General features: G+C 54.2%; 2 protein-coding genes across 4 annotated transcripts in view; one reads left to right on the top strand and one right to left on the bottom strand.

The window, feature by feature from the left end:
- LOC100585929 (receptor-type tyrosine-protein phosphatase V-like) overlaps positions 1 to 2,033 on the bottom strand; it is a 24,251-nt gene extending 22,218 nt beyond the window's left edge. The window contains 5 exon segments of the mRNA XM_030819398.1: positions 64 to 324; positions 524 to 793; positions 961 to 1,239; positions 1,414 to 1,462; positions 1,977 to 2,033. Of these exon segments, the coding sequence (XP_030675258.1) occupies positions 64 to 324; positions 524 to 793; positions 961 to 1,239; positions 1,414 to 1,462; positions 1,977 to 2,033 (916 nt within the window).
- Positions 2,034 to 8,830: 6,797 nt separating this feature from the next.
- Positions 8,831 to 24,371, top strand: PTPN7 (protein tyrosine phosphatase non-receptor type 7). Of its 3 annotated transcripts, none has more exons than XM_003264559.2 (10): positions 8,831 to 9,019; positions 10,926 to 11,095; positions 12,072 to 12,255; positions 12,550 to 12,634; positions 14,802 to 14,878; positions 16,405 to 16,542; positions 16,893 to 17,003; positions 18,021 to 18,178; positions 20,306 to 20,419; positions 22,616 to 24,371. In XM_003264559.2, exons 1-10 carry the CDS (start codon positions 8,846 to 8,848, stop codon positions 22,707 to 22,709), a joined length of 1,305 nt encoding a protein of 434 aa, XP_003264607.1. In that variant the 5' UTR covers positions 8,831 to 8,845; the 3' UTR covers positions 22,710 to 24,371. The 3 variants fall into 3 exon arrangements, with proteins under 3 accessions (XP_003264607.1, XP_003264606.2, XP_030674504.1); XM_003264558.3 differs by lacking the exon at positions 8,831 to 9,019 and adding an exon at positions 9,569 to 9,831 and having other exon boundaries at positions 10,922 to 11,095; XM_030818644.1 differs by lacking the exon at positions 8,831 to 9,019 and adding an exon at positions 9,768 to 9,831 and having other exon boundaries at positions 10,922 to 11,095; positions 12,125 to 12,255.
- The last annotated feature ends 904 nt before the right edge of the window (positions 24,372 to 25,275 follow it).

Here is a 25,275-nt window from a genome sequence, read left to right on the forward strand (position 1 = left end):
ACTTGACCCACAGAGAAGAGATGGGAAGTCTCGGCTGTGTCTCCTTTACCCCCAGGCACTCACAGGTCCATTCTGTGGCATTGGGCCCCACTGCCCAATGGGGCCTGGCAGCAGCACTGAGCGTCAGCTCATAGGGGGTGCCCTGAGACAGGTGAAGGAAGGTGTGATGGGAGACTCCCCGTCTGACTACTGCAGTCAGATTGGTGCCACCTAGGAGGTCTGTGAGCACCAAGTGGAGCCAGGCAGCCCCCTTGGAGCCGTTCCAGGAGGCCTGCAACGCACTGGTGTCCAGGGTATGCAGTACCAGGTCTGGAGACACAGGGGCTGGAGGAAGGATGGAGAGAACAAAGTCAGGCTCAAGAAAGGCCCCTGGAGCAGGATGCTGGCAGGGACCCTGGCAGTAGGGAGCACAGAAGCCCAGGCACGTTGGAACATGGCTGTCTATGAGGCTCTGGACTTTCCACCATTCCCACCACTCCCAGATTGGCTGCCACCCGGGGCCTTGCCCAAGTGCCCAACTTACCTGTCCACTGATGGAGGCTGGGTTTTGCTTGGAAGTTGCCAGCCCAGGTGTTAACTTCCAAATGATACTCAATACCTGGCAAGAGGTTGCCAAAATTGTAGGACAGGGTGGCCGGGGGCATGGAGACATTATGTGCCAATGTCTGGGATTCTAGGTGGTAGAGGAGAAGGCGGTAGCCATCCTGCTCCCTGGGGGCCTCACCCCATGAGGCCTCCAGGCTGGATGGGCTCCCGGGGCTGTGGAGCTGCAGTCCATGGACAGTTGACGGGGCTGCATCAGCGGAAGAGAGAGAGACACCAAGGTCAGTGCCACAGGGGCATCACCCCTCTGCCTGTAGTGCTCCTAAATGGGTCACTGTACTAGACATGATCTGCAGAGAAGTTGCGCTCCCTGCCAGCACTCTAGGGCAGCCACCTCTGCCCCTTCAGCCTGCAGGCCTCATACAGTGCGAGCAGTGAGAGTGATGGTGACATTCTGCCCACAGGGTCGCAGGACAGTCACTTCCAGCTGGTAGCGACTCCCTGGCACCAGATCTTGGAACTTAAAGCTGGATGCATTGGTGTGGGCCTGGAGCTGCTGCCCTTCAGGAGAGCTGAGGGGGCTCAGACGTGTGAGGCGGAGGGCATGGGTGAACCCGCCTGGCTCCGGGGTTGCCCAGCTCAGAAAGAGGCTAGTTGGTCTCGCCTGGCTGGTGATGTTCACGTTTAGGGGTGGGCCTGGGGAAAAGGAGGTGCTTTCAGAACCCACTAACAGCCTTTCCGCCTTAAAGAAGAATGGAAGGCCAAAAAAAGGAAAAAGGCAGGGTAGAGGCAGGGTCTGGTGTGGAAAAATTGGCCCCACACCACCGACTCTTCACCCCCAGAACTCCCTCCCCCGCTGAAGACACCTACCTGCACTCTCCCTGCCTGGACTCCCTTCCAGGGAGGGGCATGCTTCCTCCTGCAGGAAGAGAGGAGGCAGAGAGTGGGGGAAATGGACAGAGGCCTCTGGGAAGGCTACTGGTGGAAGGTGGAAGGGGATTGTGACTCTCAAGCTGCAGACAAGCCCACCTCTTCCTGATGCTGTAGCAGGACAAGCCGCAGACAAAACTCCTCAGACACCAGATTAAAGAAGGAAGAGGCCGGGCGCAGTGGCTCATGCCTGTAATCCCAGCACTTTGGGTGGTGGGGCAGGGCCAGGATCCAAAAGAAGGCTCTATTGCCGTGTCTGAGAGCCCCACGCATGGCCAAGGGGCATCTCCCAGAGGCATGCCCACGACGCATCTGTTCTCCAGGCAGGCTGGAGCAATCTGTTCTCGCTCGCTGCGCCACATGCTGGCCCTGGTGGATAGGGAGTGGCCTCTCCTCGCCTAATGCAGACCAGCTGTGGGGCCCCGAGGAGAGTTGGGAGGCCTGGATGTGCCCTGGAGAGCGGGGACCCCACCCACTGGCCTGCCCCTCCATGCCCACCTTACCTCTGCCAGAAAACCCCGGAGCCAGAGCAGGGCAGCGAACAGGATTGGGGGCCTCATCCTGATAGCTGCAGAGTAAATTTAGGAGGCAGCAAGGGGAGGAGCCAGTCCCCTGGCCCCCCTTGCCTTGCTGGCTGGCAGGCAAGGAGGGCAGGCATGGGTGGGAAGGGCAGAGTTTCAAGCACAAGCAGGCAGCAGGCAGCAAAAGCAAGGGGCTGCCTCTTAGCCCCAGAGCCTGACCCCCCATCTCTCCAGCCTTGGCAAGGCTCTTGAAGGGAGAGAGGCGGAGACTGGCTCCAGGCCCAGAAGGTGGAAGGGGATTGTGACTCTCAGGCTGCAGACAAGCCCACCTGTTCCTGATGCTGTAGCAGGATGAGCCGCAGACAAAACTCCTCAGACACCAGATTAAAGAAGGAAGAGGCCAGGCATGGTGGCTCACACCTGTAATCCCAGCACTTTCGGAGCCTGAGGCGGGCAGGTCACGAGGTCAGGAGATCGAGACCATCCTGGCTATCATGGTGAAACCCCGTCTCTACTAAAAATACAAAAATTAGCCAGGCATGGTGGCAGGCACCTGTAATCCCAGCTACTAGGGAGGCTGAGGCAGGAGAATGGCATGAACCCGGGAGGTGGAGCTTGCAGTGAGCCGAGATCGTGCCACCGCACTCCATCCTGGACGACAGAGTGAGACTCCGCCTCAAAAAAAAAAAAAAAAAAAGGAAGAGGTTTATTCAGCCGGGAGTGTCAGCCGACTTGCGTCTTAAGATCTTAAGAGCCGGCCGGGCGCGGTGGCTCACGCTTGTAATCCCAGCACTTTGGGAGGCCGAGGCGGGCGGATCACGAGGTCAGGAGATCGAGATCACAGTGAAACCCCGTCTCTACTAAAAATACAAAAAATTAGCCGGGCATAGTGGTGGGTGCCTGTAGTCCCAGCTAGTCGGAGAGGCTGAGGCAGGAGAATGGCGTGAACCCGGGAGGCAGAGCTTGCAGTCAGCCGAGATCGTGCCACTGCACTCCAGCCTGGGCGACAGAGCAAGACTCCGTCTCAAAAAAAAAAAAAAAAAAAAAAAAAAGATCTTAAGAGCCAAGCTCCCTGAAAAAGAAATTCTTGGCCTTTTTAAAGGCTTACAACTCTAAGGGGTCCACGAGAAAGAGTCGTGATAAATTGAGCAAGCGTGGGGAACGTGACTAGGGGCTACATGCATCAGCTAATAGAACAGAAAGTTTTGCAATGCTTTTTCATACAACGTCTGGAATTTACAGATAACACAAGTAGTTTAGGTCAGGGGTTGATATTATTATGACTTTTTTAACTCCTAGGGCCAGGTGGTGGTGCTAAGGTTGTCTGGCTATTTATCTTACCAACTTTTTGGTAAGTTTCTTTCCAACTTTTTGCTTTCTCTCTTTCCTCCTGTCTTGTGAACTAGGCAAGGTGGGGGGAGGAGGGAGGGCAGCAGGAGTAGTAGTGATCTCCTTCCTTAATGCCTCCCCTACCTGTAGCCCACTCCCGGCCCTCAGCTCTCCAGGGAGAAAAGTGTCCTGTGCTCTTGGGGAAGACCAAGAGGAGAGGTGGCTCTGCAAATGGACACATTTGCAGCTGGCTGTCCCACTCCTTGGCTCTGGAGGAGGGGCACAGTGTCTGCTGACTCCATCACCGAGTGCGAGATAGATAGTGTTCCTGTGGGGGTGCGTGTGGTCTTGGTGACACCATGTGGATGTGTGTTCCTGTGTCCTAGGTGGATGGCCAGCTGAGTGTGTGTCTCCTTTTGTATATCCATGTGGTACCATGCTCTCGTGGACAGAAGCACATCCTTTGGCTCCTGAGTCACAGCAATTGTAGATCTAGAGCCCAGCTGGCCCTTGGGCCTCCTCTGGTCCCACCTCATCACTGCCAGATGAGGAAGCTGATAACCAGAGAGAAGAGCCCAAGTGTGTGAACAGAAAAGCTAGGCTTGAACCTGGGACTTCGGACTTCATAGAACAGAGATGGCGGACCCTGCTCCAAACCTCCCAGATTAGGGTCCTCTCAGCTGGGAATCCTCTGAGGAGAAATTCAAGTACCTGGGACTTTTGCTTGCCTTCCCCCACTTCCTCTCCCCAGATCAGCAGCGTCCATCCTGGTTCCCCTGCCCCATCCCAACCCCCGCCTGGCTTTGGGCACTGCTGGAACCCAGGCAAGCCTGCCTGAGGCCTGGCCTCAAAGATAATGAACTTGGGGCTTTGCTTTACTCCTGACTAGAGCCCGCGAGTCACCCCGAGCTGCTCACCCAGGTGCTCCCACCCACAGACAGCTGAGGACGAGGAGGGAGAACGGAAGAAAAGGCTTTGGGCCCTGGGAGTGAAGCCCAGGACTCAGAACAAACTCAGGAAGTGGGGAGAGGGGCTGTGTGGAAAACACACAGGTATAGAAGTCTGAATACCAACACAGCCTCTGTGGTAGCTGGATTCTCCTGGGCCTGCCCCAGCAGGGAGGACAAGCCTGCCTCCGAGTCCAGCTCAGCTCAGCTCCCTGCTCAGGCCACAGCCAGGGGCTGCTTGCCCCTCCCCCGCTCCACCCAGCCCCAAACCTCAGAGCCGCCCACCCGGCCCCTGGATGGGGGCCTGGAAACTCAGCACTGCAGACTCAGGAGATTTTCCAGGCTGTGTGTGCGCCTGCGCATATGTGCTCTTTTGAAAGGCGGGGGCGGGGGGCGGGGGAAGGTTGCAACCAGGGAAACTGATGTGAAAGGGAAGAGGTCCCAGTCTGGCCAAGAGGTGGCGGAAACATCATACCTTCTCATCCCACCCTCATCCCACCTCACCTGGGGACATCTCACTCTGTTCTTTCTGGTAGCCTTGATCAGCAACCAAAAAGGGGAGAAGCAGGGTGGAGGCGCCCTAATTCAGAATCTAAGGAGAAGAGACACACAGGACACAGGTCTAGGTAAAGGCAGAGTGTGTCAGAACCTGCTCAAGAGTCCCCACAAAAAAGAGGCCTGCGGAGCCCAGCACAGACTCCATAGCTAGTCCTTTGGACGGAGCTTTGAGGAGGCACCTGGCCCTAAGATGCACAGCTGCCAGCCCCAGCGCAGCCTAGGGGACTGGGAGACAGGGCCCCTAGAGGTTCTGATAAATAAGCTGGGCGTGGTGGCTCATGCCTGTAATCCCAGCACTTTGGGAGGCTGAGGTGGGCGGATCACGAGGTCAGGAGATCAAGACCATCCTGGCCAAAATGGTGAAACCTCGTCTCTAATAAAAATACAAAAAATTAGTGGGGCGTGGTGGCACGTGCCTGTAATCCCAGCTACTCAGGAGGCTGAGGCAGGAGAATCACTAGAACCAGGGAGTTGGAGGTTGCAGTGAGCCGAGATGGCACCACTGCACTCCAGCCTGGTGACAGAATGAGACTCTGTCTCAAAAAAATAAAATAAAATAAATAAGCAGCTGCCTCCCCAGCCCAAACATCTCCATTCAGCAAAAAAAAAAAAGGTACCACAAGGGCTGTATCTCCTCCCCAGCAACCACCCCCACAGACAAACCCACATCCTCTCCCTAGAGAACCCCTGGGGTTCCCCCCCGCCCCGCTACCCTGAGGTCTCAGGGCACCTTACTGATTCCTTCTGGAGAGAGCCAGCCAGGAGGCAGAGGAGAGAGCAAGGGGCAGGTCCGGGAGTGATGGCTTCCAAATGTGAACTGGCCTGGCCTACAGCTGTCCCAGGCAGTGCTCTTCCGGCCCCTCCCTGCTCTCCCACAGCCTGAAGCCAGGCCTTGGGCAGTCCCCACACTGGAGGAAGATAATCACCCGGCAGCAGAGGGGCAGGGTGGCTCAGGACAGCCAAGCCGCCCACTCCCCCTGCTGCCTCTACTACGGGGAAGGTGGCCAGGGAGTGGGGGAAGGCCTAGGTCCCCCTGACCAGGCCATGGGAGAGCAGGGGAGGGGCTGGTCATGTGTGGATTGATACTGTGCATGTGTATTTGTGCAAACGTGGGCCATGAGGGTGTAGACACCTGTCTGGATGGATGTATGAGTGGGTGTCCAGGGACAACAGAGCAGGAGGGAGACGGGAGCCCCTGGGAAGAAAAGGCCACATTGTAGAATAGATGTCCATTTGGCTGGCTCTGGGCTTGGGAGAGAGGGAGGGACTCTTCTACCCTAAAACCTTCCTGCCAGGGTCCTGAGTTCCAGCATCAGGCAAAGAACCAGGCACTTTCCTGGACCTCCTGGCAGGCTGGCTCTGGCATTCCAGTGCCGAGCAGGGCTGGATTACTGGTCCTCTCAGCCAGGGGTAAAGGGTATGGGATGTTCCCCTTCATCCAAAAGGTAGCAGGAGGTCCTAGCTGGCCCGGCACAGGGGTGAAGCTTTGAGACGGGGTGCAGTTGTTCACTCTGGTCAGCCTGGACTCATCCCATGCCCCTAACAGCACTTCCCTGCCCCACTCACCGTGTCTCCCCTGCTGTCTCCCTGCTTCCTCTGGGATGAGGCTTCCCAGATCCAGTTCTCGGTGTTTCTGTCTCCCCCACACAAACAGGAACAAGCCAGGGCCTGTAAAGTTGGGGCAGAACAAGCCAGCTCAGGCTGGCCTAGGATTTTGGGGGTGGGAAGGATGGAGGAGCAGCCACCCAAGATCCTAGTGCTTCTCCAGAGAGGAGCCGAGGAGGGCAGCTAGGAAGGGGGCAGAGCAGGTGGAGCGTGCAGGACCCAGCAGTCCTGGCCCCAAGCAGATGACTCTTTCCCCAGGATCCTCCCCTTGGATTGTTAGAAGGTTGCAGCCTTTGCCTCTGGGGGCCAACTGCTCCCCAGCAAGGAGCTCTCTACTCCCTAGGGGATGGCAGGGAGCAAAGACTTCTGGGAATTCCAGATGTAATGGCCGCCTTTCCCCAGACCTGGGCTGGGGAGTGGGGGGCGCTTCTGACACTTGGGGCAGGGAGCTGTGGCTCACAGCCCTGGAACTGGGAATCACTAGAGGGGAAGACAAGAGAGTCAGGACGTGTGTGGCCAGAGCTTGGGAGGGCTGAGGGCACCCACCACAGCCTCAGATGGGACAAGGCTGACTCTCAAGATGCGTCATGCCCTGCACCAGTCCCTCCCCAGCCTGGCCTCGTGGCTTGGGACACCCCTCTTTGTCCTCCCTGGAGTGGACTCTGTCCCACCCGGGATGCTGGGAGACCCCTGGGAGTGACTCCTTCCTGAACTTCCTCAGTGCTCGGCTGGAAGTGCCCTGGCAGCCCCGGTTCGGGGAGAAAGTCAGCAGTGAGGAGGAAGAGGGAGGCTGGAGAGAGGTGAGACCCGGCAGACATGACCTCCTCACCCTTGCTGCTCCCAGGCCCACTTCCCCAGCTAGCTCCTCCCAGCTCCTCGGTCCTCTGGCTGCTGACTCCCAACCTCTCCTCCGTGAGCAAAGCCTGCCATGGGCTGACAAGGGAGGTGCTATGATCATCCCCCAGTAGAGGGAGGAAGCTGAGGAGACAGACTCAGCAATTTGCCCAAGGTCACACAGTTAATAAGCTACGTTTAGACTCATTACGCACAGATCTTTCTGATTTCCAACTATTACTATACTTTCTCTGGAGTCGAGGGTGGCTAGAACCCAAATCTCAACCCAGGAACAGAAATCAATTCGAGTGATGGAAGTTTGAGAGCTGCTGGGACCTTTTGGCCCCAGGGGTGGGAAGGTTCTGGAGGGGAGAGGGAGTCACGCCAAGGAGCCTTTCAACAGCCTGGATGGGACAGAGTCCACTCCAGAGAGGGCAGAGAGGGGCATCCCAAGTCACCAGGCCAGGCTGGGGAGGGGGTGGTGCAGGGCGATGACACATGTCTTGTGCCATCTGAGGTTGCAGTTGGCATCCTCAGCCCTCATGAGCTCTGGCCACACGCCTCCATGGATGTCCAGGCATCCCTAAGCACAGGGGAAGAAGGAGTGGGCAGGAGCCAAGGAGTGACTGTCCCCTCTACCCCACACCCACCCAGAGGGAACAGGGGATCCTTGAGAGGTCTTGCCTAATGCTCAGCCACTACCCCCACCCCAACCCCAACTATCTTCCCCATCTCCTGGCTCCCAGCTTCCTTGCTGTGAAGCTCAGCTTCCAGCTGTCCAGCCACTGCTAGGCCTCGGTCTGTGGGGGAAAGGGGTGGGCTCACAGCCAACAGGGCTCAGACCCTGGAAACTTGGGGGGACCAGGCCGACCTGTGTGGGGAGGGCTTTGCCGCTTCCTCCTCCCACCCCTGTGGTGTCCTAGCTTCCTGTTCTTGATAACAATCAGCATAGGCTCAGAGCCGGGCCCTCTTTCCAACCCCCACCTGCCCCCTCCTGTGTCCCCAGGGCCCCCACTACCCACCAGTGGAAAGACTGACTGGTGTGGGGGGTGAGGCAGACGCCAGTCTCCAGGTCGCTGCCCGCAAGCATGTTAGGGATTCCCAGGTTCCTGCTTCCCCCGAGTCTGTCCTGAGCACGGGAACCAACCCCTTTCCCAGCCCTAATTGGCCTCCTCCTCAGGGAAACCCACCCACTCCGGAGAGGAACGCAGGCTGCAGGGAAGGAGGCGCCAGGATCAGCTGGCCATGGTGGGGCTCAAAAAAGAGCCAGGCCCCGTCCCCACTGCCAAGAGCAAGGGCGGGTGCTGGGAGGCCTTCTGAGCCTCTGAGGGCCGTTCTTGTTCTTCATCTCAACCTTCCTCCCCAAGGGGCCAGCAGAAGGCCAGCCCCCTCCCGACCACCCCCTCCGGCGTGCCTACCCCCTGTGCCTAGGGTACCTCATTTCTTTTTTGCTGTCACCGCTTGACAGCTGAATCAGGAAAGTGGGAGGAAGAAAGAGGACGTGGATTGCGCGTGTTGGGGGCCGGGAAGGGAAGGGCGTTTGAAATGTTACAAGGTAAAAGGAGGCATGCAGCGAGCATGAACCGGCTGGGCTGCTGGCCCACAAGGAGCCTGCCAAGGTCAGGCAGGGGCAGTGGGCAGAGGAGTCTTGGACCTGGGGGCCACCCTTCAGGTCCCAGGCATCCAGGCACCCCAGCAGCGAAGAGGACATGGGAGTCCCCTGGTGTGAGGGCCAGAGACTGTCCACGGTCTGTAAGTCTTCTAAGTAGATGTCAGGGTTCTGGGAGGAGTCCTGCAGGGGGCTGGGGGCCCAGGGGAAGCCCCTCAGACTCCCTCCCACAAGTGGACTCTGCTATCTGCTTCCTGCTGGGCTGGCCTACACTCAGGCCGTGGGCTGTGGAGAGCTGGGCCGTGGCACAGGCATGGAGATGACCTTTTTGGCCTGGCCCTGGCCCATTCCTTCACATTGTGAAGCATGGATTCTTGACTCCTCTTTTTCCCCACCCCGAGTCTGTGCCACATCTGCTCTGGAAAGATGTGGTCTGTGCTTGGCCATGAATTCCCAAGGCTTGAAGCAGCAAGGGCTTTGAGGGAGAGGGCTATGGGGCAGAAGCAGAGAAGGAGAAATAAGCCTCCGGCCAAGGTCAGGTTGAGCAGGAGAGCCTTGGGTTCTTTGTGGGACAGCACAGAGCTGGGGGTCAGGCGAGCTGTGCCCAGCAAGTAGGCAGCGGCTCGATGTGACAAAGACCCAGAGGAGAAACACAGAAGAGGGGAGAGGGTCTGGAAGCTGGGGAAAGCAAGATGGTCAAGAAGGCCTGGCCTCTCACCCATTCCCAGGGAACAGGGCCTTGGGCCCCAGAAGGGCACAGGCGGGAGGCACCCGACCCCTGGTGGCAGCGGCAGCAGTCACAGGAGGGCAGAATGCAGCTGGGGTGTGCGTGGGTGGCAGCAAGGAGGGGCGGAGGGAGGAAGCTGGCTTCCTGGAGCCTTCTCAGCCCTCAAAGACAGACCGACAGACAGACAGACAGCTGGCAAGAGGCAGCCTGGGGGCCACAGCTGCTTCAGTAAGTATCTGAAGGGGGGACTGGGAGTCCTGTGGCCCTGGGGGGTGCGAACTCCGGGGATATAAGAGGGCATCTCCAGGAGGGAGTGCGGGAGGGCGAGTGGGGTGCCACAGTGCCTGGCTGGGGAATGGGTACTCACAGACCTGATGTCCCCAAGACGGGGGTAAGCAGGGAAGCCACAGGGAGCTGCAAGGAAAGCAGAGTCTGAAGGGACCCTTTCTGCTGCCAGAGACCCTCGCTCTACCACTCACACCTGTGCCGGGCCCACTCTGTCCCCTCACGTCCGTCCCTGCCGCCTTGGTGACTCAACACCCCTGCCACCTCGCCCACTGTGACCCTGGCTCTGGGAGATAGGGACTGCCCCCAAGAGGAGATGGTCCCACCACCTCCATGCCCCCTGTCTTGCCCCCAGCTGTCGCCTCACCATGCGCTGTCGCTCAAGGGCTTGGTGAGGCCATTTCCTGTGACGGTTACAGAGGCGGGAGACGGGGGGATGGGCAGGAGGAGGAAGGAAACACCTCCAGCCTACCTCCCTGGACAGAGACCCCAGAAGCCAGAAATGGACTTGGGAGTGGAACAGCAGCAGTTAGGAGAGGACCCTGCTGGGGTCCAGGAGCCCGCCTGCCTGGCTGCCCAACCAGCTCCAACACTGCTGGAGGCCTCCATTCCCTGTTCAGGAGAATGCCCACTGGTTAGCTCAGAGATGGCTTCTGCACGCTTTCTCCCTTCCATCCTAGAGAACACATGTTTTCTGTTTCCTCCCTTGCCTTCTCCCACTTGGACCCGCTCAGAGCCCTGTGTACTCTGGTGTGTGGCCTCGCTCCCCTCTCTCTTTTCCTCCTTCTGGATTCTTTCGTATCTTCATCCACAATCTCTACCCTTTATCTTGCCGCTACTCTACCCCCAGACTGCCTTCTGCCCTGGGTCCCACCAAATAGATCCTGTCCTTCCCTTAGTGAAAATGAGGCCACCTCTTGGGGAACAGAAGACGCCCCAGTGAAAACAGAGTGCAAAGCCGGCCTGGCGTGGGAGTCTCCTTCTGGCCAATCAAGCAGGCCAGAGAACAGCAGCAGAGGGCCTTGTCTTTCAGGCAGACCTCATGGCTGAGTGAGCCTCCCCTGGGCCCAGCACCCCACCCCAGCATGGTCCAAGCCCATGGGGGGCGCTCCAGAGCACAGCCGCTGACCTTGTCTTTGGGGGCAGCCATGACCCAGCCTCCGCCTGCCAAAACGCCAGCCAAGAAGCATGTGCGGCTGCAGGAAAGGTGAGATCTTCCCTGGGGGAGGGGTCTTCCCAGCCCTGAGCCCCCATTCCACTCCTCCCTTCCCTCCATCTGCCCCTCCAGCTCTGACAGCAGGGTCCAGAGGGCCCTCAGTTGTTGACTCCAATTTGGAAAGGAAACCAGTAGTGCTCATTTGCATGCCTTTTGCATGTCTGGAGCACAGAGTTTCATATCAACCATGAGCCTGCTCCCTAAATTCCAGGCAAGGCCAGCAGCCTTGGTGCTGGATGCATGTCAGAGCCACAAGGCCTGGTTGGGAATGGGAAGAGGCAGGCAGCTGGAAGGAGCAGTTGAGTTCAAGGCTGCCCTGTTCTGGCTGACAAAGGGAGAGAGCTGAGCCGGGCATGGTAGCTCATGCCCAAAATCCCAGCACTTTGGGAGGCTGAGGTGAGAGGATCTCTTGAGTCCAGGAATTAGAGACCAGCCTAGGCAATATAGTGAGACCTCTTCTCTCAAAAAAAAAAAAAAAAAAAGAGGGCATACAGTAGGAGCCCAAACCCTAAATTTACTGGGCCTCCAGGTTAAAGGAAAGATAAAGAGCGGCCCCCTCAGAGGTGCCACATAACAGTAATACTTGTAAGAACAGCAAATATAGTCAGGCACAGTGGCTCATGCCTATAATCCCAGCACTTTGGGAAGCCAAGGCAGAAGGATCACTTGAGCCCAGGAGTTCAAAACCAGCCTGAGCAACAGAGCAAGACCCTGTCTCTCCAAAAAAAAAAAAAAATTTAAATTAGCCAGGTGTGGTAGCATGTGCCTGTGGTCCCAGTTACTCTGGAGGCTGAGGTGGGAGGATCGCTTCAGCCTAGGAGTTTGAGGCTGCTGTGAGCCATAATAGTGCCATCACACTCCAGCCTGGGCAACAGAGAGAGACCCTATCTCTAAAAGAAAAGATAAAAAGAAAAGAAAAGCAAATATGATTGGGTGCTCACTAGGCAGTGGTGGGCTATGCCTGCAGGCGGGGCTCCAATGTGGCTCTGATGCTGGACGTTCGGTCCCTGGGGGCCGTAGAACCCATCTGCTCCGTGAACACACCCCGGGAGGTCACCCTACACTTTCTGCGCACTGCTGGACACCCCCTTACCCGCTGGGCCCTTCAGCATCAGCCACCCAGCCCCAAGCAACTGGAAGAAGAATTCTTGGTAAGAAATTGGAGTTCCCTCCGAATCGCTCTGCCCTCTGTATCAGAGGCAGCCAGCTGGAACCATTCCCTCACAGGCACCCTGGGCAAGTCTCCTCTTTGGGCCCCTTAGGAAAGAGAACTTCAGGGCTGAGGGAGGGGCTGCCCCCAGGCTTCCCCTTCTGCCCCCACCCCGTCTAAGCCTACATACTAATGTCAAGAAGGAATGGCCAGAGTCCAGCTGTTCTAGAAAAAGGTAGAAGGAGAGAAAAGGAGGCTAGGAGTCAGCTGCTCACCCATTTCCTCCCCCTGCCAGAAGATCCCTTCAAACTTTGTCAGCCCCGAAGACCTGGACATCCCTGGCCACGCCTCCAAGGACCGATACAAGACCATCTTGCCAAGTAAGAACTGCAGCTGGGGTGAAGGGAGTTGGGTACAGTCCCTGGGGCTAGAGAACTTCAGAGGACAAAGTACACAGTTTCAGCCAGGGAAGGACAACTTTGCTTGGCACATCTTCTCTCAGCAGAGAAAGGGGAAAGAAGGAGCAAGAATCACAACAGCAGCAATAATAATGTTTGCAGATACGTACCCTGGGCCACGCCCTGTTCTCAATCCTTTTTTTTTTTTTTTTTTAAAGACAGAGTTTTCGCTCTTGTTACCCAGGCTAGAGTGCAATGGCGCGATCTGGGCTCACTGCAACCTCCGTCTCCCGGATTCAAGTGATTCTCCTGCCTCAGCCTCCCGAGTAGCTGGGATTACAGGCATGTGCCTCCATGCCCAGCTAATTTTGTATTTTTAGTAGAGGTGGGGTTTCTCCATGTTGGTCAGGCTGGTCTTGAACTCCCGACCTCAGGTGGTCCGCCCACCTCGGCCTCCCAAAGTGCTAGGATTACAGGCCTGAGCCACCGTGTCTGGCCTCAATCCTTTATATTCACTCATTTCTCACAACAATCCCATGAAGTTAGTACTGTGATATTATGATGACCATTTTACAAGTGAGGAAACTAAGGCACAGAGAAGTTGAATATCTTACCTAAGATATTCAACTTAGCTACTTGCACCAAGCCCTGTTCCTTGTCTTCCTCTCGCACGGGAAATGCCCAGCCAAGGCTTGCAGTGGAGGAAGCACCACCAGGAGTGCTCCCAGAGAGATGGCTATGAGAAAGTCAGATGGAGACAGGGCAACGGCCAGCAAGAGAGCAGTGGCGGGGGGATGGAGGACACTGTGCTAGAAGGGGGTGACCCTGCAAGCTGACAGACCCAGGACAAGCACCTTCTATTTTTCAGAGGCAGACATGAGGCCCTGGAGCCTCTCCCTCCCTCCCCTGCTCTCCCTACAGGGAAGCTACTCCCAGCTTGAGGTTTTAGCTCAGTGAGCACATGGGCCCTGTCTCCTGCTAACCCTCCTGGAGTGTCCTCTGCCTGCATGGGCGGATCAAGGGGCTATTAGCGCTATTCCAGGCCAGGGGGAGGAGTAGCCCTTGTTCTTGGCCTAATTCTAATCAGCCCTGCCTCCACCAGAAAAGGGAAAAATTCCTTTGCCTGAGATTCCACTGGTCCCCAGGGTACCTTCTGTCCATGACCAGGCTGGCATGAGCAGAGAGAGAGTCTCTTCTCCTCTCCTCACAAGCCAGCTTCTTCATCCATGTTTGGGTTTCATTTAGAGAAATCGTTCCCCCTTAGAGGCAGAGGCCAAATGCCTCATGGCTGAGTGGAATCTGAGTCCTAGTCCCACTTCACAGCTGTGTGATATCTGGCAAGCTGCTCATCTGAATCCCATATTCACCATTAGAAAACAAATTCTTCTTTCTCTACATCTCTTTTTCCATTCCTATTGGCATAAATCTTATTCTAAACCTGTATTGATCTCAAGGATAGAATACTATATCTATTAGAATATTATATCTAATATTGTATCTTCCCATTTGGTCTCTGCTGTTCCATTCCCTTTCTTCTCTAGTCCATCCTATACAGCACTACTCAGTTAATCTTCCCAAACTATTGTTTTGATCATGTCACTCTCCTGCTCAAAAACATTATATAGCTTCCTACTGTCTGCGTATAAAATACTTCAATAGGGGCCAGACATGATGGCTCACATATGTAATCTCAGCAGTTTGGGAGGTTGAGGTGGGAGAATTGCTTGAAGCCAGAAATTCAAGACCAGCTTGGGCAACAAAGTGAAACCCTGTATCTACAAAAAACATAAATAAATAAATAAATAAATAAATAAATAAATAAAGCAAGCAAGCAAGCCAGGTGTGGTGGCATGTACCTATAGTCCCAGCTATGTGGAAGGCTGAGACAAAAGTATCACTTGAGCCCAGGAGTTAGAGGTTACAGTGAGCTGTGATCACACCACTGCACTCCAGCCTAGGCAACAGAATGAGACCCCATCTCTAAAAACAACAACAAAAACAACAACTTCAGTGGGTATAAGGCCACCTGCTATACACAAGGTGCTTTGACTGTGATGAGCACAGGAATTCTCCTCTTTCTGACCCTGCTGGAGTCTGTGTTAGTTGGTCACCTTCTGACCTCTGACCTCTGCTGATTTTTATTTCCTAGATCCCCAGAGCCGTGTCTGTCTAGGCCGGGCACAGAGCCAGGAGGACGGAGATTACATCAATGCCAACTACATCCGAGTGAGTGGCCTGGCTGCAGTGGTGGGCGGGGAATGGGGGAATTCTCGGATGTCTGAGAATATCTTCCAGCCGTGGCTGGTGGATCAGATGCCTGCATTTCCTGCCCTCCCTCCTCCAGCTCACTGCTGTCATAGCCCTACCAAGCTGGGCTGGTACTGAACATGCCCCAAGACACCAACCTAAAAAACAGAACAGATGTTGAAAAATATCTGGAGAGACCATCGAGTCTCCCTAACCTCCACTATCAGCCCTCCCATGCCTCCCTCTAAACTTAGCAGGAAGTTAGCATTGTTGAACCCAATCTCCAGCTGCTTAAGAGCTCACAGCTCCTGAGAACTGCATAAGTGATGCCAGCACTAATGGGGCCTTCCCGCCAACTTACCTTAACTGCCCCTCAGATAGCCCCTCTTATGTGAAGATGGTTAATTGATGTCAAGCTATAGGAAGCTCCAGGCAGGGTAGGTGTTCCACGCCAGCTTCTCCCTGCTGTGGTACCTGAGGAGATGTAAAAGCAGCGCTCTCTAGTGACTCAATATGGGTAAGACATCAGTCAGGGGCGCAGGGAGGCGAAAAGCTCTTAGCTAGGGAAGCCATGGGGAAACGTGATCTTACATTTGCCGGCCAATACCAGATCAACTGCGGTCTGGATTTCACCATCATCTTGAGGAGCAGGAAGCTGAGGATCCTGAAGGTGAGAAAATCAGGTTAGGGAGAGTGTGCTACATTTTGCTACTACTTTTATAGAAAAGTAACATGTAGGCCGGGCGCGGTGGCTCAAGCCTGTAATCCCAGCACTTTGGGAGGCCGAGGCGGGCGGATCACGAGGTCAGGAGATTGAGACCATCCTGGCTAACACAGTGAAACCCCGTCTCTACTAAAAATACAAAAAATTAGCCGGGTGTGTTGGTGGGCGCCTGTAGTCCCAGCTACTCGGGAGGCTGAGGCAGGAGAATGGCGTGAACCCGGGAGGCGGAGCTTGCAGTGAGCCGAGATCGCGCCACTGCACTCCACCCTGGGGCACAGAGCAAGACTCCGTCTCAAAAAAAAAAAAAAAGAAAAGAAAAGTAACATGTAAATGTGAAACTGTCACTGAACAAATATTAAACACTGTTTAGGTATTTTGTGCTAGAAGAAAGCAGCAGGGGAGGAAGGGAATAAACATTTATAGAGCACTTGCTATCTGCTAGACTCTCAATATATCTACTGAATTTAATCCACTCTACATTCCTACAAGATAGATATTATTATTATGCCCAATCTACAGATGATACAACTGAGGCTTACGGAGGCTAGGTAACTGGCTTATAATGGTACAGCCAGGAAACAGCAGAACAGGGATCTGATCCTCATTCCAGAACCCATATCCTTTCCATCATGTGGCTTCTGAGTGTGCGTGTTTGTGCATGTGTGTGTCTACACGTGTGGTTCACAGCTTCAGGCTGATCCCAGCATGTGAGGCATCCAGGATCTCCCCAGAGCTCTGCTCTCACTGCTCCCCACCTTTCCCCTCTGCTTCCACCTTCCAGGGCTATGACGGGAAGGAGAAAGTCTACATTGCCACCCAGGGCCCCATGCCCAACACTGTGTCGGACTTCTGGGAGATGGTATGGCAAGAGGAAGTATCCCTCATTGTCATGCTCACTCAGCTCCGAGAGGGCAAGGAGGTAGGAGGCAGAGCCACAGTTCACGATGAACCCAGAAAGTGCTATACCTGCCCCATCCCCACCCCACACACAGGGCAGCTCAGGACCAGAGGTTTCCCTGGGAGCCAGCCCCAGCTCATACCTCTCAGAAAGTTCCCTGAGATGTAGCCCTGGGAGGCTGTCTATGGCCAAAATATGGGATAGAGTGAGCACTCTGCTTGCAGGTATCAAGCTCAGAAGAGCCGGGCTTCCTGTCGCTGACCTCCCATCCAGTAGGGGTGGAGGATGGGGAGGAGATACCAGCCCCTCTCTGCTGCCCTGTCACCTGCTCCAGCTGACCCTCTTCTGACTCCCAGCTCCCTCCCTCCTAGAAATGTGTCCACTACTGGCCCACAGAAGAGGAAACCTATGGACCCTTCCAGATCCGCATCCAGGACATGAAAGAGTGCCCAGAATACACTGTGCGGCAGCTCACCATCCAGGTACCACCCCCCGGAGCCAGGCCCAACGGGAAGTTGGACTGCCCACAGCATCTCTGGAACTCAGGCTGGCTCTTCACTAGGAGCCAAGGGTTTGCTCATCTAAACCACCTTAAACCCACATCTATAGAAGAAAGAGAAACTTGAGCACTGTCCTAAACCTCTAGTCTAATAGGGCAGAGCCAACAAGCCAAATAGTACTGCCAGGAAGTATCTACCCATCTGTGTAAATGGTCAGGCGAGGACAGGCAGGATCCAGGAGCCGGGCCAAGGGAAGGAGAGGAGGTTAAAGGAGATGTGGAAGGCCAGGTGTGGCGGCTCACGCCTGTAATCCCAGCACTTTGGAGGCTGAGGCAGGCGGATCACTTGAGGTCAGGAGTTCCAGACCAGTCTGGCCAACATGGTGAAACCTTGTCTCTACTAAAAATTACAGCTACTTGGAAGGCTAAAACAGGAGAATCACTTGAACCCAGGAGGCAGTGGTTGCAGTGAGCCGAGATTGTGCCACTGCACACCAGCCTAGGTGATGGAGTAAGACTGTCTGTCTCAAAAAAAACAAACAAAATAAAACAAAAAAAAGAGATGTGGAATAACATGTACACAAGGGCTTTTAAAATGCCTTCTATTATTTTATGGTGTTTTATATTTTTGAAAGCATTCCTCTATCAACTCATTCTCCTCTAAATATCCTGGCAAGTAAACCAGTAAGATATCACTGTTCCCATTTTCTAGGTGAAGAAAATGAGACCAAGGGACTTGCCCAAAATCATGTGCTTACGGGAAGCAGAGTTAGGACTTGAATTTGGGTCTCTCCCCTCTCCCAAGACAATGCTCCTTCCCCGGATTTTGAAGGGGGAAGCGGTGGAGAACGATGAGCATGAAAATAGCAACCTAGCTTGCTTTGAGTAGATGACCCCCCCACAGGGTAATTCCAGCCCTTGCCCTCCTCAGGCACCAGAGAAGAAGGTAGACAGTGCCCTCCACCCTGACCTTGGTTCTCATGCCTTGTCTCCAACCCAGTACCAGGAAGAGTGCCGGTCAGTAAAGCACATCCTCTTCTCTGCCTGGCCTGACCACCAGACACCAGAATCAGCTGGGCCCCTGCTGCGCCTAGTGGCAGAGGTGGAGGAGAGCCCGGAGACAGCCGCCCGCCCCGGGCCTATCATAGTCCACTGCAGGTGCGTGGCCCTCCCTTCACTGCAGCTTGTGGACTGCGCTCCCCTCCCCTGCCCCCTGGGTCTCTCCTGGGGAAGGGTCTGAGCAGAAAAGCATCAGACAAGCCTAGTCCTTACTCAGACATGACTCGCAAGGCCATTCAGCAAGGGCTCTGTTCTTTTCACCTCCTTCACGCAGAACCCAGACATCTGGGCTGGACACACAGGCCCCATCCACAGAGGGGACAGAATATCAGGAAGGTCCCAGTCAGCTGCAGGAGGACATAAACAGGATTCCAGCTGTTGGGGAACTCATTTACTCATTCAACAAATATGTATTGAAAATCCTATTATTGGCCGGGCGCGGTGGTTCACACCTATAATCCCAGCACTTTGGGAGGCTGAGATGGGCAGATCACTTGAGGTCAGGAGTTTGAGACGAGCCTGGCCAACATGGTGAAAACCTGTCTCTACTAAAAAATACAAAAATTAGCCAGGTGTGGCAGCACACACTTGTAATCCCAGCTACTTGGAAGGCTGAGGCAAGAGAATTGCTCGAACCCTGGAGGCAGAGGTTGCAGTGAGCCGAGATCACACCACTGCACTCCAGCCTGGGCGACAGAGCGAGACTCCATCTCAAAAAAGGAAAACCTATTATTGTCAGGCACAGTGTTAGATGCTAAGGAGACAGCTATGAACCAAGCAGTTTGGTTTCTTCCCAGACAGGTTTATAGGCTGGTGAGAAAGAAGGCAGATTCAGCTGGGTGCAGTGGCTCATACTTATAATCTCAGCACTTTGGGAGGCTGAGGTAGGAGGATCACCTGAGGTCGGGAGTTCAAGACCAGCCTGATCAACATGGAGAAACCCTGTCTCTACTAAAAATACAAAATTAGCCACACATGGTGGAGCATGCCTGTAATCCCAGTTACTCGGGAGGCTGAGGCAGTAGAATTGCTTGAACCCGGGAGGTGGAGGTTGTGGTGAGCCGAGGTTGCACCATTGCATTCCAGGTTGGGTAACAAGAGCAAAACTCTGTCTCAAAAAAAATTAAATACCACACAATGTGATGAGAGCTGTGATGGGGATATTATGGGGACCATAGAACCAAGTTTCCTAAGCCAGACTTTGACCAGAGAATGTTTTCCAAGAGAAAGGCCATCTAAGCCAAGCTAAGACCTGAAAGGTGAATTAGCCAAGTGAAGAGAGGGAAGGGAACACGTTCCAGGCAGGTGGAAGAGCATATGCTAAGGCCCAGAGAAGAAATGTGAAAATGGATACACTGCTGAGAACAGGGTTACAGGTTAGGCCCAGAGGTTATGTGTGGGGTAATGATGAGAGATGGGTTTGGAAGGCCAGTGAAGGTCAGATGATGAGGGGACTTGTAGGACTGGCTAAGACACTTGGATTTGCCATTTTAAAAGAACACTTTGGCTATAGAGTGAAAAATGGATTGGGCTAGAGTGAGGGGGTGTCGTAGGGGACAAGACTAAAGAAAGAGACCATTGGGGAGTGCATATCCTAAATAAAACAGAGCACAGAGGCAAAAGGCATGACACAAGGGCCTCCCAGCCCACCCACAGGTAGCACTGGGACTTGTGCAGGGAGGTCATTAGGGGCTCACGCAAGAGGAAGGGGAGGCCTAGGTGGTTTTGAAATAAAGAGAGGGCATGATGGAGCAGGCAGAACAGGGCGGAGAGAAGACTGTGGGAGGGCGCCAAGGTGGGAAACAGAGGGGCCGGGCATGGGCTGCGTGGAAGATGAGTCTGAGCTGAGAGGAAGTCAAGGTTAGATAAGGAGGGCTCGAGGGTCAGCACACCCACAAGTGGGAAACTGTCCGTTGGAAACCGCTGTAGACTCTCAGCAGAATGGAGATCGTCAAAATGTCCACAGGGACCAAAAGGTGGCCTGCCACAGGCTTACAGTGAAGCTGGTAAGAAATGTAAAGTCCTCCCATGCCAGTTAAAACCTGTCTCCAGCAGGGTCCCCAAGGGGACAGGAATGCAGAGTACTGCTACCTGCCCCCGTCTCGAGAGTCCTATCCCCAAAATATAGCACCTGCAGGTCCCATTTCTTTCTCCATAGTTTGGGGCCTGGCTCTCATATTCCCTGGTCTCCCATGACCTCCCTGTCCCCTCCCTGGTTATCTCCAGTGCAGGGATTGGCCGGACAGGCTGCTTCATCGCCACGCGAATTGGCTGTCAACAGCTGAAGGCCCGAGGGGAAGTGGACATTCTGGGTATTGTGTGCCAACTGCGGCTAGACAGGTGGGTCTGTGGGTGTAAACAAGGCCAATAATGTTAACGGGTGGCATCAGTGCCTCTGGGCCCCAGAGCTCTGCTAGGCCCATCACCATCAAGCACTCCTGAGAGAAAGGAAGAAACCCTTTCTGCTTAGAGCTGTTTATTTTGCAACTAACAACCAGGAAAATATATCTATCTGGATGGCCAGGCGCAGTGGCTCATACCTGTAATCCCAACACTTTGGGAGGCTGAGGCGGGTGGATCACCTGAGCCCAGGAGTTCGAGACCAGCCTGGCCAACATGGTGAAACCCTGTCTCTACTAAAAATACAAAAATTAGCCAGGCCTGGTGTGGGCCCCTGTAATCCCAGCTACTCAGAAGACTGAGGCAGGACAATTGCTTGAACCCAGGAGGTGGAGGTTGCAGTGAGCCGAGATTGTGCCATTGCACTCCAGCCTAGGTGACAGAGCGAGACTCTGACTCAAAAAAAAAAAAAAGAATATCTGGCTGGGTGCGGTGGCTCACGCTTGTAATCCCAGCACTTTGGGAGGCCGAGGCGGGTGGATCACGAGGTCAGGAGATCGAGACCACGGTGAAACCCCGTCTCTACTAAAAATACAAAAAAATTAGCCGGGCGTGGTGGCGGGCACCTGTAGTCCCAGCTACTCGGAGAGGCTGAGGCAGGAGAATGGCGTGAACCTGGGAGGCAGAGCTTGCAGTGAGCCGAGATTGTGCCACTGCACTCCAGCCTGGGCGACAGAGCAAGACTCCGTCTCAAAAAAAAAAAAAAAAAAAGAATATCTATCTGGAATGTTGGCTTGGAGGCCTAGACTTAAACATGATATGAGGCAGCAACAAGTAGTGCAAAGAAACTCACTGGGTGGAGGCAGAGCCGGTGTTCAGATTCTGACATCTGTCTCACTGAGATGTCACTAGATTTCTTTGAGCCCCCATTTCTTTTTTTTCTTTCTTTCTTCTTTTTTTAATAATAGAGATGGGGGTCTCACTATGTTGCCCAGACTAGTCTTGAACTCCTGGGCTCAATAATGCCCACTTGGCTTCGAAAAGTGCTGGGATTACAAGCTTAAGCCACTGTGCCCAGCCCCGCCTTCTTCTTTTTTTTTTTTTTTTGAGACGGAGTCTCACTCTGTCGCCCAGGCTGGAGTGCAGTGGCGCAGTCTCAGCTCACTGCAAGCTCCGTCTCCCGGGTTCACGCCATTCTCCTGCCTCAGCCTCCCAAGTAGCTGGGACTACAGGTGCCCGCTACCATGCCCGGCTAATTTTTTGTATTTTTAGTAGAGACAGGGTTTCACCGCGTTAGCCAGGATGGTCTCGATCTCCTGACCTCGTGATCTACCCGCCTCGGCCTCCCAAAGTGCTGGGATTACAGGCGTGAGCCACCGTGCCCGGCCCACTTCTTCTTTATCTAGACAGAGATAATGGCTCCTTCCCCCAGAAAACTGTTGTAAGAAATGAGTTAACTTATATGAAAGTGTTTTGGAAATGGAAACTACTATACAAATGTATGGAATCATTATTTTTACTTTTAAGATTATTAGAAAGAAGGAAACTTGAGGCTCAGGAGTATTCCTGGCCCGACCCAAGGCTTCAGAGATCTGGTTTTGTCCCAGGAGCTCAGTGAATCAAGGAAGACCAAGTGTCAACATGGGGCATCACCCCTCAGGACGTGTAAGGGGCAGAGGACTTCTCTCACAGCAGATCTGAGGGGCAGCAAGGAGGAGTAGCAAGTAGAAAAGATGAATATAGGTGGTGGGGCATGGTGGCTCATGTAATCCTAGCACTTTGGGAGGCCAAGACGGGCCAATCACTTGAGGTCAGGAGATCAAGACCACCCTGGGCAACATGGTGAAACCCCGTTTCTACTAAAAATACAAAAATTAGCTGGGCATGGTGGCAGGCACCTGTAGTCCTAGCTACTCAGGAGATTGAGGCAGGAGAATGGCGTGAACCCGGGAGGCAGAGGTTGCGGTGAGCCGAGATCATACCATTGCTCTCCAGCCTGGGTATCAGAGTGAGACTCCGTCTCACAAAAAAAAAAAAAAAAAAAAAAAAAGAAAAGATGAATATAGGCAAAGGAGTTGGCATGTTCTTTGAGAAAGTCAAGACTTTCCCAGTAGGACCACAAGGATGTTTGACCGGAGCCATTCAGCCAGCACCCTGACCCTCCTTCACTCATGGTCTGTGTGTTTCTCCTTGCAGAGGGGGGATGATCCAGACGGCAGAGCAGTACCAGTTCCTGCACCACACTTTGGCCCTGTATGCAGGCCAGCTGCCTGAGGAACCCAGCCCCTGACCCCTGCTACCCTCCAGCGGCCCAGGTGCCCACCTCCCTCAAGCCTGGGAAGGTGGGTCTGGGGAAAGTGGGCCGAGTGATCTGGGGGTACCCCTTGGGTGGGTGTGGGGAAGGAGTGCCTCCTTAGTGGTGCTTACAGTCACAGGAAGCAGCATCAGTAAGGACAAGGGGCCAGATTCCAGGTCTTCAACACTGGCCACTCCTCTGCTTCCTCTGTTGGCCCCAGATGGACAGTAAGGGGAACCTCCAATGTCTCTCTAAACTTAAAGACAGGAGCTAGCATTTATGACAGACAAAGAAAGAAGCCCAGGTGTCCTGGTCTTCTCTGAGACACTCTTTGTGAGCTTCAGTTTCCTCTTCTATAACATGAACATTAAGTGCTTAGCTGCCATGAGGGAAAAGCAATGAGAGAAGTTTCTAGAAGCCACTCCAGCCACTCCTTCCTGGGACTGACAAAAGGGTGATTCCAAGATCATCCTTCACCCGAGGTCCTGCCCAAGCACAGGCCAGATGCAAGAATGGGGAAAAGTCTGGTCCTGATCTCCAAGTCTCAACATCCTAGCAGTGACTCTGCTCCCTGACCACACATCGGAAGGGCTGGACAACCCCAATCAAAAGAAAGAACAAGGACTCTGGTTACCCTTGCCTCCACCCATGTGTCCTAAGAGTAGGCTACAGAGGTGACCAGGCTTGGCAGTTGAAGTCTCTGGAAGAGGGAACATGTGGGGACTACTCAGAGGCAAAGAGGGACTGCTCCAGCCTCCATGGTTGCTGGCCACTCCCACCAACTACTCTTAGGGAGGCTGGGCAGTCTCTGTTTTGCTTCCATAGCTCAAATAATACCCTGGGTATGCAGGAAGACAAAAGAAAGAGGCAAGGGGAGAAGAGGAGGCAAAGTGCTCAGTCTGATTTTAGATAACCAACCCCGCCATGACCCTCTATACCTTGCATTTGCTGAGTACACCTAGAGAGCTTGGCTGTTTCCAAAAACGATCAGGATCATAACCATCCATGCAGACATGGAGGCTCAGCTGAACCAGGACTTCTCACTGTCTATCCGAGAGAATGAGCGCCCCTCATCCATCACAGCATCAACCCAATTTCCAGGTGACCTCAGGTCTATCTCAGGACTGAATGCCACACCTCAGGATTCGTCCTCCTTGAATCTGAGACTGGCTGCCCATTCTGAGATGGGGATGAAGGTGCTGCATCACGGGGCACGCCGCCCCTGACAGCTGCCTTGATACCAGTTCTCTGTGGAAACCCCAGAGGAGCTGGATCTGGAGAACAGCTGGGCCTCCTCACTCAGGACTTCTCTCCTGAAGAACATGTAGTGCTAAAACTGAGGATGATTTCCCCAATGCTTCTGCTTGGCCTTATGGAGGAGCTGCTCCTTCCTTACAGCCTTGGGGATGGACTTGCCCACACCTCCACCTCCCCTGAGCCCTGTGAGAGGAACGACTGTCCATGCCAATGAGGCTCGGTGGGGGGCTCTCAAGTGCCTGGTCCTGCCCTGGGTTCAGAGCCAGCCCAGAGAGAAGCAACTGCACAGCCCCACAGGCCCTCCCTGGCACTGTCCTCCCAACCGCATCTCAGAGCTCAGAGGGTACAAGCTCCAGAACAGTAACCAAGTGGGAAAATAAAGACTTCTTGGATGACTGACTCATTCCTTCTTTCCCTCTACTTCTTGGCCCTCTGGGGCCTCTTTGTAGCAACAGAGAAAGACTGCAGACCAGGGAAAGGCAGGCTGCAAATCTTTGCCCTTGCGATATGCACTTTTCTAGCACTCCCAAGGACATCAAATAAGGTGAAACCAAAGTCAGTTTAGGAAGTGAGACAGAGTGGACCCTCATAGCCTACTCAGGCAGCTGTAACAATTCACACTACCGTAAACCGTGTGGCTTCTAAACAACAGAAATGTATTGCTGGCTTGGCGCGGTAGCTCATGCCTGTAATCCCAGCACTTTGGGAGGCTGAGGCAGGCAAATCACGAGGTCAGGAGATCGAGGCCATCCTGGCTAACACAGTGAAACCCTGTCTCTACTAAAAGTACAAAAAATTAGCCAGGCGTGGTAGCACACACTTGTAGTCAGCTATTTGGGAGGCTGAGGCAGGAGAATCGCTTGAACCCTGGAGGCGGAGGGTGCAGTGAGCTGAGATCGTGCCACTGCACTCCAGCCTGGATGACAGAGCAAGACTCCATCTCAAAAAAAAAAAAAAAAGAAATGTATTGCTCACAGTTCTGGAGGCTGGGAAGTCTAGGATCAAGACCCTTGCAGACTCACTGTCTGGCTATTAGGCAGAGCCTTCTTTCTGTCCTTGCATGGTGAAAAGGTTGTGAGCTGGTATTCTTCCCCACAACCCCACCGGCCCCCTTTATAAGGCCCCACCCTCATGACTTAATCACCTCCTAATACCATCACCTTAGGGATTAGGACTTCAACCTATGAATTTTGGGGGACACAAACATTCAGTCCATAGCCTTTATCTTAGGAGCTAGAGGAGGACTTATAAAGGGCAGAGGTTAGAAAGATGGTGCTTAATAAACCAGAATATTGGCCAGGCT

The sequence above is a fragment of the Nomascus leucogenys genome, chromosome 9 (assembly GCF_006542625.1).
Source record: "Nomascus leucogenys isolate Asia chromosome 9, Asia_NLE_v1, whole genome shotgun sequence".
In the NCBI taxonomy this organism is placed as follows: Eukaryota; Metazoa; Chordata; class Mammalia; order Primates; family Hylobatidae; genus Nomascus; species Nomascus leucogenys.

Coding starts and splice junctions, on each gene's coding strand:
- PTPN7 (XM_003264558.3), top strand. CDS start 9,569: ATGGTCAAGAAGGCCTGGCCTCTCACCCATTCCCAGGGAACAGGGCCT. Junction 11,096..12,071: donor CATGTGCGGCTGCAGGAAAG/GTGAGATCTTCC, acceptor CTATGCCTGCAG/GCGGGGCTCCAATGTGGCTC. Junction 14,879..16,404: donor TCAATGCCAACTACATCCGA/GTGAGTGGCCTG, acceptor TCCACCTTCCAG/GGCTATGACGGGAAGGAGAA.